Source organism: Oryzias latipes, chromosome 22 (genome assembly GCF_053564925.1).
Source record: "Oryzias latipes strain Hd-rR chromosome 22, Olatipes_Hd-rR_3.1".
Lineage (NCBI taxonomy): Eukaryota > Metazoa > Chordata > Actinopteri > Beloniformes > Adrianichthyidae > Oryzias > Oryzias latipes.
The window spans coordinates 9,926,358-9,941,320 of record NC_136258.1 but is presented as its reverse complement, the minus strand read 5'-3'; the positions used below and the strand labels follow the sequence as shown (position 1 = coordinate 9,941,320).

Below are 14,963 nucleotides of genomic sequence, written 5' to 3'. Positions count from 1 at the left end.
CTGCAGCTTTAGGATCTTCAGAACTATTAACATTTTTGATCATATGTGATTCATGTAAATCCTAAAATTTTGGAGTCTTCCCCCCAAATCCTTGTTGTAGCATAAATAAGTATTCAATCACAGTATTATTATTAATTTCTGTTGCTTTTGAGATTCTTATCCTCTTTTTCCAGAGCGTGACGTCACAAAGCAACTAACTGTCTAACTGCTGTATTTGTGTCGGTAGCACGAAGAGAGAGAGAGCCTTTCTTATTAAAAAAAATAAGAAAAATTTTATATATTTATTTTAGAATGCGTTTAGGTCGTAGTCTACGTTAGGACACTCCTGTTGTCAGTTTTAAACGTTTATTAAAAGACGTTTTGGGCCCGGAAGTCTGTATTTTTGCTAAATTTATCGAGCTATGTTTATGCTAGCAAAACAGGCAATGGTTGATTTTAGCTCCACGGCAACAGAACAAACTTACCGGTTCAGAAACAGCCTGTCGACTTAATTGTGTCCTGATGGAAGGCACTGCATCCGGCTTCAATATCAACTTGCTAGCGAAGCCCATTTTTTTCTCCTGCCAGTTGTAGAAACAGTCTTGTGTGAAGTGTTGACTGCAAACCCATGTGTGTTTTTTGACGTTGCCGTGACCGAGAAATTCAATCCATTTCTCTCTCACTGCAACGTTTTTGGGGAAAACGTGAAAGCTCACATCTACATATCTCCTCTGAGAATTGCAACCCAATACAGCACACAGGTGTTGAAAGCTTACATCTACATTTCTCTTCGAATTGCTCCCAGCAGCTTGACTCTCCATTGTGTTGATTCTGTCCTCCTCGTCGTGAAGAGGTGGGCGGGGCGGAGCAGGGAGATTGAGCCCCGCCCATCGTCCCCTTGTACTCCGTTTTTTCCCCTCATTTGTTTCCCTTCTGCTCCTGATTCATGACTATTTTAATAAAGAAATACTCAGATATGCATTTTTGAGCTAACTTTCTTTTAAGTCCTACTCCAATCCTTAGTGTTAGATCCATTTACTTACTCCCTGGGCGACCCCCCACCCCAGACACACACATTTGACGACATCCTTTTATCTTCCCTATTTTTATTTGTTAAATTAGATTTTTTTTTTTTACCTGTTATTGTGAGTATTATTTTTAGGTCTTATAAAACATTAAAAACTAAATAATATAGCTCATTACTGCGATTGCTTACAACACCAACCGTAAAAATACTCAAAAAACTCAATACATTCATTAACAAATGATCTATTTTTATTGTATTATCTCAAAAAGCGCAGCTGTTTTACTGCCTGCAATACCTGCTGTTTTTATGTCAAACAGATTACTAACACCATCTAAATGACAGGCATAAATAAAAAAGACATTTTAAATGGATAATAAAGACACATAATAAAAATGTCTAGCATGTGCATGAGCTGAGTCTGGTCTGTGATGATCCAGACAATCGAGGCTGTAGTCCCTGCGCCGTTGCAATAACCGTTCGGGGTCCCTTCGACTGTGGATGTCACACTACGGTAGCCCCACTTGGACAAATGTGGAATGAATGTGCCTTAACCAATAAGGTTGTAAAAGTACGATTGGGGAAATGAAGCGTTTTATTTTCAATATTGCTAAATGTAGCTTCTCCAGTCATTTTAAACAGATCTATTTCAAAAATAACCGGACACACACACACACACACACACACTAATTCTTTCCAAGTTCCTTTAATGTGACAAAGATGCTTCGTTTACATATCTGCACTGCACAGCTGCAGCCAAGCTTTCTCGCGTGGAACTAAACTAACGTTGATTGCCACGATGTTGATCTTTTTTCAGAGCATTGAACACATCACTCTGATCGATCAGGTTTCTGAACTAGAATCCATTGCTGGGAGGTTCTGCAGAACTTTAGCCCGCTTTGCCAACAGCATTTTGGTTGATGCTAAGTGCATTAGCCTATTAGCCGCTGTGCAGCTGCAGTGCTTCACTCATTCTTATCTGAGTCCACTAAAAAGCACTGCAATCCACGTTTTTATATGTTGCTAGCAGCAACATGGCACAGGGTTTCAGTACGGTATCCATCCCAAGTAAAAACTAAGTAAGGTAGTTCATGTCCCATAACAACCACTTCCTTCAGCACAGCAGTGCAGATTCAGAGGAGCTGCAGGAGTCTTGTAAATGAAAGGGCAGCAGGCTATGCTCGCATTTTGCAACAGCTATCAGACATTTACACGGATATTAGGTCCTTTTTTTTTTAATGCGGCGGATGCTGTCCATTTATCGGGGTTAAATATATGTACCTGAAGCACAAACCACAGTTTTACTGAGTTTTAAGTTGTAGGTTATTTTATTAATCTACGTTATGCACGTTTTTACTGTCAGAATCAAAGGGTTCTGTACCTAGACACGTTTAGCACCCCCCCCTTTGTGCCCGTTTATATGAACAACTACCTTAAAATCTCATTTTTTATAGTCTTCAGAACGTTCTCTCGACGTGTGTCTCTAACAGATTGTCTTGTTTTGTAACTACGTGATACCCACCGATCTTTATTTACACTCCATTGTAGATAACATTCCATTTTAGCAGTATGTTTAAAAATTGGAATCAACCTGGATGAATGAGTCTTCACAGACATCCCTTCATACGCAAGGTATTTTTTCTGTGAGAGCAGCAACCACAAATGGAGCAACAATGGTTTTTAAGCAAGGAAAAGATGTCCTGAAACATAGTCATGGTACAAAATGTCACATTCATGAGGAGAAAAGACTGTACCTTCTACAGACAGAATGTTGTTGAAGGATGACTAGCAAAGGGTAAAGAAGAGACACAATGTGAAGTTTGCATGCAAGGAAAGTTTGTTCAAACAAGGAACAAAGCAACTGACAGAAGAGCATAGTTCATAGTTAGTTCATACTGATTTGGCAGGACCAATAGACCAATAGTAACGCCATCAACACAATGTTGGCCTTTTTTCAGAGCCTTGTACACATCACTCTGATCCATCCGTTTGCTAAACTAGAATCTATTGCTGGGAGGTTCTGCAGAACTTTGGCCGGTTTTGGCAATGGCATTTTGGGCGATGCTACATGCATTAGCCGCTGAGTAGCTGCACTGCTTCAGTCGTTCTTATCTAAGCCGACAAAAAAGCACCGCAGTCCACGTTTTTATATGTTACTGGCAGCAACATGGCACAGAGTTTGGGTTTGGTACCCATCCTAAGGAGAAATTAAGTAGTGTATGTCTCATAACAACAGAACAAGCTGCCTCTGGCTGAAGTCTTCTTGTTGTTTTGTGCAGAGTAAAGCTGCTCAAAGAGGCTCCATGTGCTCTGCTGCTAACTAGCGGTCGGAGGGTGAAGTGGACAACAAGAGTCAAACTTAAACAATTAAATAAATATCGTTCTGACAGCATTTTGAATCGATACAAGTATCGCCAAATAATCTATCGTGATATATTGCAGAATCAATTTTTTCTAGAACCCCTACTCAAAAGCTATTTTTTGTCAGCTATTTTTTTAACCATAGGTGGAACTGCGCTCCTCTACGGAAGAGGATTAGGGCCATGGAAAAAGAAAAAAAGGGCATAGAAAAGTCTGACTTTAATCTCAGAATTCTGACTTTTTTGTAATAATGAAGACATTCAGAAATTGCAGAATGTTGTTGAAAGATGACTAGCAAGGTAGTGTATGTCTCATCACAACAAAACAAGCTGCCTCTGGCTGAGGTCGTCTTGTTGTTTTGTGCAGAGTAGAGCTGCTCAAAGAGGCTCCGTGTGCTCTGCTGCCAACTAGCGGTCGGAGGTTTGAGGAGTGTGGACTAAGAGGTTGGGAACTGAAACTATGCCATGCTGCTGCCAGTATAACACAAAAAAGTGGATTGCTGTGCTCTGTAGCAGGCGGGCTCAGATAAGAATGAGTGAAGCACTGCAGCTGCCTAGTATCAGCCCAAATGCTGTTGGCAAAGCGGGCCAAGGTTCTGCGGAACTTCACAGCAGTTGATTCTAGTTTAGAGACCTGATGGATCACAGTGATGTCTACAACGGTCTGAAAAAAGGCCACAGTCATGTCGATGAGCGGTAAAATATGTGTTTACTTCCGCAGTAAAAAACACTGCCATCAAGCCACCAGTCATTCGCATCTGCGGTGTCAAATCAGCCGCTCCTGAATTTTTAGTGCACTCGTATTCTCAGCTTTACAGGAACTGAGCGAACACGGCTGAAATCCATTACCAGTTTTCAAAATAAGTTTAAAACACAAAAAAGTCATTTGAATGATTGAAGGAAAAAGGACATCCAATACTTAATGTTAATCAAATATAAATTTATAAAAAACGACTTTGATACAATTGGGTGTGTATGAACATACTTCTGACCATATCATAGCCCAATTATTTTTGTTAATTGTAATTGTATTTTATTTTTTACATATGGAAATGTTATGATATATGATTTTTGAGACTCAGAAATGCTGATACTACTGATACAAAAAAGAACAAAAAATTAAACCTTTATTGGTGGCAGGAAATCCCATTAAAATTATTCAGCTAGCAGATGACACTGTTAAACACTGTTAAACAATACAAAAGAAATCCCAAATGCTATGAAAACACTGTCTCTATTCTCCCAAGCTGCAGGACTAAAGTTAAATACAAGCTATTGTGAGATCATAACAACTCATGAAACTAATGAAGAACAGAATTCATAATATTCCCATTTAAAATGAAAATAAATATTTTAAAAAATTAACAAGAATATTAAGAGTAAATCTGATATTAATATTTAATCCATAATTAATAAAAACAAAAAGATTTGGAACAGTTGGTTACAAGGAAACATTTCGATACTTAGTGGAATTCCTTTAACAAAAATGGAGAGCATTTCAAGATTTATTTACTGTGCATATGTGGTATCTATTTCTGACACAAACATTAAGAAGATTAATCAAACACAGTATAATTTTTTTAATAAAAAAATGTGAGTCTCTGTAAAAATAAAAAACATGTGCAATAAAGTTTATTGGAAAAAAATCTCAACATCCGATTTTTTTTTTACTACCGTAAGTATCATATGAATCCCGCACTATAAATCCAGTGACGGCTGATTTGACCACGGAAATGCAAAAGGCGGCAGATATGACCGCGGCGCGGCGCGTAATATGAATCTACCCTCCGCTCAGCGCTACGTTAACACGTATCACATTGCATTAAGCATGTAATTATGATCGAAAAGGTGGTACAGATTTATGGGCACGCCGCCGAAACTGAAAAATATTACGTCATTTTGGACTGCACATGCGCAGTAGGTTTTGGTAGGAAAATTTCACGGGTAGGAAGGATTTATATTGAACACCGGCCTCGGCAGCGTGTCTGCGCTTCGCCCACGAACACATAACCATTGCTCGTTGTTTGCTTTACTTACGGGTCTGGCCTCTTCATCAGCTTTGACTGTTGGAGTTGCGCCAGCTCTGAGGTTTAGTCTCCTGGACAATCCACTTTGATACAGGCCGAGGTTAACAAAGCAATCATCTGTGAAATGGCGGTCACAAACAAAAATTTGCTGGCTGGTCTGTCGCGTTTCCCCGAAGATGAACTCCAACCATGTTTGACGAATAGGCTTTTCTTTGGGGAGGCTGAACAAACTCCTAAATCTCTCGCAGCCCAGGACACATTTTCTCCACTTTGCAGACATTGTTTTACAAAAACGAGCCGTTGGTTGTTCTGCAGATTAGGTGCAAGAGGAGCAACGCTAGCTCCGCGGAAACAGTGTGTGTGTGTTTGTGTGTGAGCGGTGCTCGCACTCTTCCTGGAGGGGGCTGTCCCCTCACGTCCATACGTATGAACGTGGGGTGTTGGGAAGGGCTGGGATTCAGAGAGCTGGGTTGGAGAGGAATGCTCACAGGTTAACATTATAATACACTTATTAAAAGCTCAAAAGGTTGATTTTGTAGCACATAGGCTGCGCATTTTGTAGATGTAGTTTGGTTTACTTCAGCGCATAGAAATGTGTGAACTAGAACGTGTTCCAGCCTGTTTTCCTGTGACGCCTCAGTCTATTCTATGTTACTGCTATGGTTGACGGATCTGACCTCTCACCCGGAGTCAGATAGACGTCAGGAAGCGGATCAATGCGGCCGATCATCTATCAACATTTGTTTTTATTTCTGTAGCTAAAACTGCGCTGGTGAGGAGGACATTTCTTTAGGCGCAAACGGAAGTTTCCTCCCCGGTGAATGAATGGCAATGACGGCGGTGAGAGCGGTGGCAGCGGGGGGGCCGGCGTCTTTGTCCCGATTCAGGGGAGCTTTGGTCGCGGGCGTTCTGGGGGACTGCATCGGCGGAGAGTTTGAAGGAGCGGAGGAGGTCCCCATGGAGAGCGTGCTGCAGCACTTGAGCGGCCTGGACGACGAAACCAAAGGAAACGGTCAGCTTTTCCACATGGCTGCTGCTGCTGGTTTTAGCCTGCAGCCGCAGACACACCGCAATCCTGCAGCCTAACCCCTAACATTTATTACAGAGCGGTCACAACAACCAGCAACCTGACTGACGCAGACGCGTCACCTCAAATAACAAGCTGCGCTTTTTACGCACGAAACGTCGGGTTATTGCCTTCCGAACCGGCGTCAATGCGCTAACATTTTGCCAGTCGGTGAAATCCAGATGACACCCAAACTGCTAATGTTATGTTATCCATCCATGCCATAATACTATACTATAGCACAGGGGTCTGCAGCAACATTCAATACTTAGAGACATAGGTCAAAATCTTACTGACAACAACCCAGTAGGCTACAAAGTCTTATTTTACCCTTTAGAAAAATAAGTCACTGTTTTGTTTTTATATTATTGTTGTTGTTATTATGATAAATATTCAATTTAATATTATTTATATGGCCCAAATTCACAGCAACAGTCGTCTCAATGGGCTTCGTACTGGTAATTGTAAGGTAGACATACAATCAAAGGGATCATAAATGCATAGAATTCAATAGGAAAATACTAAACTTCAACTAAACAGACTAAACTAAACTGGCATCCCTGCCCTTTGACCTTCCTTCGCTGTAAGGAAAAACTCATTAAAAAAAAAACAGATTCCGGAAAAAACAAAGAAACCTCAGGAGTGCCCACATGAAGGAGGGATCCTCCCCCAGGACCGACAGGCCATGTACCAGAACTTATAGAAAAGAAATTAACTTATCTAACTTATCTAACTCTACAACTACATATTGAACGTCTAGTTAGTAGATGAGGTTCATCCAGATGAAGTTGGTGGATGGCTGGGGGTGCGAGAAGAGCCGGAGGCAGGATCCACAGCCAGGTGTAGGAGCAGTGGAGGAGGCGAGCCAGAGATGAGGTACAGGGTCAGGTACAGGAGCACGGATGAGTCAACTGGAATCTGGAAGCACTCCGAAAGAAGGAGAGTACATGAATCGCACTGCACCAAATAGAGACGTGGAGAACTAAATGATAAATAATGATCAAGAAAAGAGGACAGAACCCCAGTGCACCATAGTTTCCCCTGCTTCAAACTTCTAGCACCCTACTAACAACTAATAGTTATTAAGTTTAATTTAAAAAAGATTAACGTTAAGTTAAATGATCTTTTAATACTAGCTAGTCTGACAATAAGCCTGTCCGAAGAGGAATGTTTTCAGTCTAACTTTGAATGTCGATACTGTGTCGACCTCTCTTCCATGAGCTGGGAGCTTATTCCATAAAACAGGGGCTTGGTGGCTGAACGCTCTACCTCCAACTGTACTTTTACTAATTCTAGGAACCACAAGCAGTCCTGCGTTTTGTGAATGAAGTATTCTATTTGGATGATAAGGGACTATGAGGTCTTTGATATAGGATGGGGTCATACAGTGTAAGACCTTATAGGTTGCAGATTAATTTTCATTAAAAAATCATGAATCATTTTATGGGGCAAGTGAAGTGACATAATTATAGATCAGTTACTTTAACCATCTTCTATAATTGATTAAACAATTTTATTATTACAATTATAAGGTAATGAAAAAGGAAATATAAAGGTCCATATTGTGTTGATTGTCCAAGGTTGGTAATTCCATCTTTTGTTGCTGATTGACAGCCGTCCTTCTTGATTTAATAGAGTTTATACGTTTTTTTGGCTGTACGGTCTGCAGACTTTGCTTGTTATGGTCTTTGTCCTTCTGCGGCAGATTAAGATTAAAAAACCAAAACAATTATTAAAAAAACATGACATTTAAAAAAATCTAAACAAAATTCCAGAAACCAAAACGAAAAAGGGTTTATAGGAAACAGTGATTATGATTTCCAGAAATCCTAATGAAATGTTAAAAAAATGAAAGTAGCAAAGGTAGGTATTATGGGATGTCACTGGATGTGTTTCGAAGAAGAGGCAGAGCAGAAATATGTTTTACCTGAACTGTGGTAAAGAATTGTTTAAGAGATCCCCAAAGTTTTGCATCTGTGACCAGAAGCTTAAAGAAATATAATTTGTAGGAAGAAATTGGGATGCCTAATAACTTCCTGTTGAAAAGGTGAACAAACAGGATCATCCAATCAGTGACATTGTCTTCGCTGTGAGGTCTGCAGACTTACCTTTTCCTTTACCTACCTCTTCCAGTTTCATATTTTGTATAATTTTTTAAATATTTTCTTTTGATTTCTGGGATAAACTTTTTTCTAAGACATTTCATTTTTATTTCGTTGCTTTTTTTGGGGTGATAATGTTTTTTTTTATTGCATTTTGGTTTCTGGAATTTTGTTTTGATTCCTAAAATATAACGTTTTTATATTATTTATTGTGCTTGTTGATCTTTAATATGTTTTTGCATCGAGTGATTTGTTGATGTAGTTTGCACTTCAAATCCACCTTAAAAAATGTTCAAATATATACTTAAAAGTACACCAAGTGATCAAGTACTTTGATGGGTTTTAATGAGTTTTAATGATTTGATACAGATGCAGATGAGCTGAGATGGATTTTCTGTGTTTTTTTTAGGCGTCCTTGAATACAGTGACGACACAGCAATGACTCGTTGTGTGGTTCAGTCTCTTCTCACTCGAGCGGGGTTTGATGAACAGGACCTGGCTCGCAGGTGCACTGACTTCTATCACTGTTTGGACATTTTTCACCTCATGTCAGAAACAGCAGGTCTCTTTTTCTTGTTCTCACAGGTTTGCAAAGGAGTATAGTACCTCCCCAGGTCGTGGGTATGGTAACGGAGTGATACAGGTATTGAAAAAGCTCTCATCGTTCCAGCTTAGTGACGTATATCAGCCAGCCAGAGATCAGTTTAATGGTCGGGGATCCTTTGGCAATGGAGGGGCCATGAGGACGGCGCCCTTTGCTCTGACATTTCCTGACAGGGCGGATGTTAAAAGGGTGAGCGGTCGCCTTTCATTCCAGGCTTCTGTGCTCCTTTACCTGCACATATTTTCATCTAAAAATTGCAAATGAGTGTTCCTATTCTGCACCTTCACAACTTAACAATTGACCACTGTTGCACTCTAAAACACGCGTCAAAGTCTTGGCCTATTGGCCGCATCCAGCCCGCCATGTAACATTCTACAGCCCTCAAGATCATAGTATTGTTATTAATGGCCCGGCGAAATGTGGTGTTGATAACATATTCACTACAGGTCTCATATTTATAATATCTCTTATTATTAATATCTCCAGGGTTTGTTTGTTTTGTTCTGCAGCATGTTCATATTTGTATAATTTTGACAGAATATATTTCTATTGAGGGCAAAATATTAAACGTTATTTAAGGTTTAACTTGAGTTACTCTGGATTAATGTTCCTGTCTGTTTTATTCATATTTATGTTTTAAAAATTCAGTATTAAAGGTTTAAAAAATTAGCTTTAGTGTGTTCAGTAAATGTTTATCTTCTTCGGCCCAAAACCTAAAGCGTGTTTTTAATTTAGGCCCCCTGTGCGACTGAGTTTGCCCCCCCTTGTGATACGAGTCTAGAAAATTCATACATTTTTTTGTGTAAAATGGCCAAATAAAAGATAGGGAACACAACAGGATGTTGTCAAATTTTGTATGTGTGCGGGGGGGGGGGGGGGGGGGGGGGGGTTACTCGCCCAGGGAGTAAGTTAGTGTAGAACCGCCACTGCCCGCAACTTTCAACATGTTTTTGATTTTTTTGCCCCCCTGAGAAATCAAGTTGGACCCCCCCCCTGCTCTAAAGCACACACAATCCTGTCAAAGTATTTCTTTTTGGCTGCTAAAAGCTTTAAACCGTTTCCTTTGCAGTTTGCCCGTCTTGGTGCCATGTTGACACACTCCTGCTCCTTGGGCTACAACGGAGCAATCCTGCAGGCCTTAGCTGTTCATTTTTCCCTGCAAGGTGCGCTAGACCTGCCTCTGCAGTTCATAAACGATCTTATTGCAGAGATGGAGGAAGTGGAGGACAACAAAGAGGCACGCAATGATGCAAGGATGTGAGTTCAATTACTGCAACACCACCTTGATCTGTCTAGAATTGCAGTTTTGTTTAATGCTTCAAAGTGTTTCGTTCACTGTGTTCCTCCAGCTTAAAGGAAGCAGAAAAGCCTTTCTGTGAGCGTCTTCACAGAGTCAGAGACCTGATGAACAGAAGCAAAGTCAGCATAGAGGAAGTCATCTCTGAACTTGGTCAGTACACATCTGGGATCACGGTGAATTTTTTTTTTGCCCAATTTACTTATTGTTATCTCACTACCACTTGCTATGCAGAAATATCCAAAAAGCTGCAGTGGCCCCAAACAAAGCACTCAGTGCAAACGCATTTTCAAGATCACAATTCAAAAAGCAAAACAATTATTAAAAAAACATTACATTTTAGAAATCAAAACAAAATTTCAGAAACCAAATGAAAAAAGGATTTATAGGAAACAGTGATTATGATTTCCAGTCAACTGATGGTCGTGAGACAGACTCCTCAAGCAACACAAAGGAGATGCACTACAAAAAGTTTATTTGTTAAAATTACTTTATTTTTACTGAGGACAAGGTTTATTCATTGGTAAAACAATTGCAGCTGAGCATCACGCCTCCTTACGTACACAGCACTGTTCTGTAATATCAGCTAACCAATGTTCTTTACATGCTGGGGGCACAGATTTTTAAAGGACTATGGAATACAAACTGCCAGACCGATTTTAAGGATTTATGACGATGACTGAAGGACTAGCAACACAACAGCAACTTTAAGCCAGGGGTGCTCACACTTTGTTGGCATGTGAGCTACTTTGGAGTCGACAATGTCTTGAAGATCTACCTGTGTGTACACTATTAGTACATGTTTGTTAGTTATGTCATAGTAGTAGGTTGAAGTCCAGATGACAGCCCCTACACCTACTATTATGATGGAATCAACCTGGATGAATGAGAGTCTTCATAGACATATTTGTTAGTTATGATTATACCATGGTCCGGGTGAATACTCGATTCTGATTGGCTGCTGGGTGTGCGTTAAAACCTGATAACCGCACGGTGAAAAAAGAAGTTCCGGTCACCTAGCTTAAATGAAGCAACCGTCCTCCAGGCTTCCACGTTAAAAAGTAATAATGCACACTTCGTCGTCCATTAACCCTTACTTATTAGTTACATGTTTATTTGTACTTTGTTGTTTACGTACTGATAATTCAAAACTACACTGTAAGATTGCACAAAGATATTTTTTATTAACAGATGAGGCGTTTTATTACAAAGACAGAAAGCAGCGACTATCGTATTTCATTCTCTGCTGTAAACCGTGCAATGCGGGGAGCGTGGCATTTCAAAGGTGCTGCTGGCTCCATATGAAGCGAGTGCCACGGAAAACACTGCTTCCTTAATGAGCTCTTATTTATCGGGTGGGAACTGCAGAGGACCCACGCAGTGACCCTCCGGAGTGGTCTTCTGCCGGGGACTTGACCTGCTGCGGGGCAGAAAGCGACTTTCTGATGACAGACTGAATCTGCGCTCAATGAATATAAACACGCATGTGCAGTGACATGTGTATCAGAGGATGTCCGATTGGCCGTTCTGCATGTCAATCATGTCCCGTACTTATCTGTGAGGATTTTGATTGGCTGGTGGATTTTTTTTAGAAGTACATTTTTATTTTTTGGGTTGTTTGGGTTTGCTGGCCTGCAATCTACCCTCATGTCTTGAAGATCGACCGGTCGACGTAATGAGCACCCCTGCTTTAAGCCAACCAAATATGTCCAGTCTTAATACACCCACAAAAAACTGTGTCCTGTATATTAAAGAAAAAGGTTAAACAAAACAGGGGAGAGTGGGGTAATTTGTGCCAAGGGGCAAATAGTGCCACCCCTCTTATCTAGAAAACCAGTGAGTGATTCGACCCAACAATTTGGAAGAGGCAACCATTTCACCCATCCTCCAAAGAAGGGAGACACATTTTAGTTAAAAAACAAAGTAAAAATTCCATGGCCGAGGTTTTTTCATTTGTACGTCCGAACAATTATAGATAACTTTTGTACAGTTAGCATGATGCTGTCTTAAAGCCTGCGGTATGATTTTTTTTTTTTTTCCTCAAAATGGCGGGATCGGTGTAATTTGTGCCAAAGGGGGTAGGTTAAGTTGTGCCAGCAGCACATCTTCACATTTAAAGAACATGATGGAGTCATCCCTAGAAGTGATGAGCTCAAGAAACTCAAACACATAAACTTTTTGGTACAGTCAGAACGGAGCATAATCATACATTCTCTTACAGCATTGACAAGTAGGCTAAATCTGTGAAGAGATTCAGATCCAAATGAATTGCAAATGATTAGCTGCTTATTTTTAAATGTTTTCTTTTGTACTAAATATGTGTTCACATGGCACAGGTTTTAACGAGGTTTTAACACCTCCCTCTCCTAAATTGTCAGAATAAGAATTAACCAAACAAAGAAGGACTACAAACAACTTGCAAAGATCATTGGCCCTCATTAAAAGAAGAAACCTTGCATTTAATAGCAGCTAAGGACAGAAAACAAAAAAATGTCAAAAATGAATCAGCTTGCTTCACACACAAACACCCCCTGAGCCTCTTACTCCATCTGCTGAAAGGCTATGAAGTTTATAATGAACTTTGTGTTCAGTGACCAAAGTTGGTCGTCGTAGGAGCATTAAAAAACTCTTGTCTGCAGCTAGATCAGAAACCAGTTCACACTACTCAGCTGTGTTCCCATTTGCCTAAAAAAGATTTTTTTAAAACATGTAATTGATTAATGATGGGTCTGCTTCCCTTTTACTTTTAAAATCTGGTGAATTTATTTAGAGTTTATCGGTTGTACTGTTTTCCAAATTTTAAATTTCTCATTACAAGAACTCAGACTACAGTAACTTTATTTCTGTTAACATGGAATGACCAAATAGCATGGGCTTGTCTGTCATTTACTAAGACAATTGAACTTGAAAAAACAAACAGGTAAATCTTTTTTAATTACAATTTTTGTGTCTAATTTTGCTGTTCAATTTTCTTAAGTACTTCATGGAGTAGTTTTTTTTCCCTCTATATTGACTGTTAAATATTCTTTGAATTCAGATTCTACTCTTCACTATCTTACACTCAACATTTGCATTTTTCTCCAAGGTAATGGGATTGCAGCACTCCATTCTGTCCCCACTGCCATCTTCTGTGTCCTGCACTGCCTGCAGCCTCTGGAAGGCCTTCCAGAGAGCTACGGTGGCCTGGAGAGGACAATAGCTTATAGCTTGGCTCTTGGAGGTGACACAGACACCATAGCCTGCATGGCTGGTGCCATAGCAGGGGCCCATTATGGCATTGAGGCCATTCCTCAGTCTTGGATAAGGTGCTGTGAGGGAGCAGAAGATGCTGATGTGAATGCCGAACGGCTTCATAAGTTATACCACCAGTTTCCTCAGGGGGGCAGGAGTGAGAAAGTGAAACAGCAATGGTACAGAGAAGAAAACCAGAGTGGAGCCAAAACCGGAGTGAAGTAATCCCAATTTTCATCGTCAAAAAAGACTCTAAGAAACATGAAAAGACAAGAGACATTTTAATGCTTATTTTTTTTGATTCAGCCAATGTTAAGACCTGCAATCTCACAGTACAAATTGTTTGTTTTGATGCTGTTTATGTCTTTGTTGAGGTATTAAGCATGAAATCTAAAGTACAACATTAAAAAAACTCCAGTAAATTTGTTTTGTGCTAAACAATCATCTGTCTTATGGAAAGTTGCACTATGATTTAGACATGTTTTGTTTTAACCATTTTGTCTGTTATTAAAACTATGATTTGCACGACAGTAATTGTTCATTTCAGTTCACTTTTGTCTGAAAGATTATAGACATTATAGAATTGTAGCCCTTTCCATCCAGTCCTCATCTATGTCCCTCTCATCCAAACCAGAAAAACAGCCTTAACTCCCAATTATCCTTGTATGTGTTTTTTTTTTTAACCTATAGACATCTTCTTCACACAACCTTCTGCTTTTACCACAAATGCACTAGATAGTGCCCGTTCTGGTTCCACTGTCTGATACCAGCAACAGACAATATACAAATACTGTATCCAAAGCCACATTTGAATCAAGACTTGCTGTTGATAATTTAGTAGATGTTCTCATTTGCGTCTTTAACCCTCCCGTGTGGACAGGATTTGATGTCTGCTATCACCTCTGCGCTGTCTCGTAGGGTTCTTTTGACCCCACCCTTATGTCAATGCGTTATGTGTGAATGACAAAAAAAAAACAACCCCTGGTAGCCGAAGAAAGGGGAAAAAAGAAATGGGGTCAGTCAAGCTCTGGAGTAAGCCCTGGCTGCGGCCTGCGGAACGCTCACCGTCGCGGAATGCTGGAACGCTGTGGAATGCTAACCCCGCCCACGTTGAGCTCGTGCATGTGATTCTCCGTCAGTGCAGTTGGGATTGCAGTAAAGCAGATTTTAGAAGACAGCTGGAGAATAAAGTATGGTTGCCAGATGGTGAACGGCTGAGTTTGAAGACGCTCTTTGGAGGGGAGGAAAATTTGAATGGTGCAATTATAGGTTT

General features: G+C 40.2%; 2 protein-coding genes across 2 annotated transcripts in view; one reads left to right on the top strand and one right to left on the bottom strand.

Annotated features, from left to right (window-relative positions):
* Positions 1-818, bottom strand: part of LOC101159629 (zinc finger MYM-type protein 4) — a 46,332-nt gene extending 45,514 nt beyond the window's left edge. Inside the window, exons 1-2 of the mRNA XM_023952028.2 lie at positions 756-818; positions 465-560 (exon numbers count right to left, since the gene is read on the bottom strand). Of these exons, the coding sequence (XP_023807796.1) occupies positions 465-560; positions 756-800 (141 nt within the window). The 5' untranslated portion in view covers positions 801-818. The remainder of the gene's footprint in view (positions 1-464; positions 561-755) is intronic.
* A 4,921-nt stretch (positions 819-5,739) lies between these two features.
* adprs (ADP-ribosylserine hydrolase) lies at positions 5,740-14,224 on the top strand. The gene is made up of 7 exons (XM_023952030.2): positions 5,740-5,880; positions 6,149-6,402; positions 8,968-9,064; positions 9,144-9,351; positions 10,232-10,419; positions 10,512-10,612; positions 13,545-14,224. Exons 2-7 carry the CDS (start codon positions 6,216-6,218, stop codon positions 13,913-13,915), a joined length of 1,152 nt encoding a protein of 383 aa, XP_023807798.1. The 5' UTR covers positions 5,740-5,880; positions 6,149-6,215; the 3' UTR covers positions 13,916-14,224.
* The last annotated feature ends 739 nt before the right edge of the window (positions 14,225-14,963 follow it).

Bases quoted from the DNA above. Each gene is read 5' to 3' on its own strand.
- adprs (XM_023952030.2), top strand. From the start codon at position 6,216: ATGGCAATGACGGCGGTGAGAGCGGTGGCAGCGGGGGGGCCGGCGTCT. The intron at 6,403-8,967 runs GTCAGCTTTTCC...TGTTTTTTTTAG, and splicing joins CGACGAAACCAAAGGAAACG to GCGTCCTTGAATACAGTGAC. The intron at 10,613-13,544 runs GTCAGTACACAT...TTTTTCTCCAAG, and splicing joins GGAAGTCATCTCTGAACTTG to GTAATGGGATTGCAGCACTC.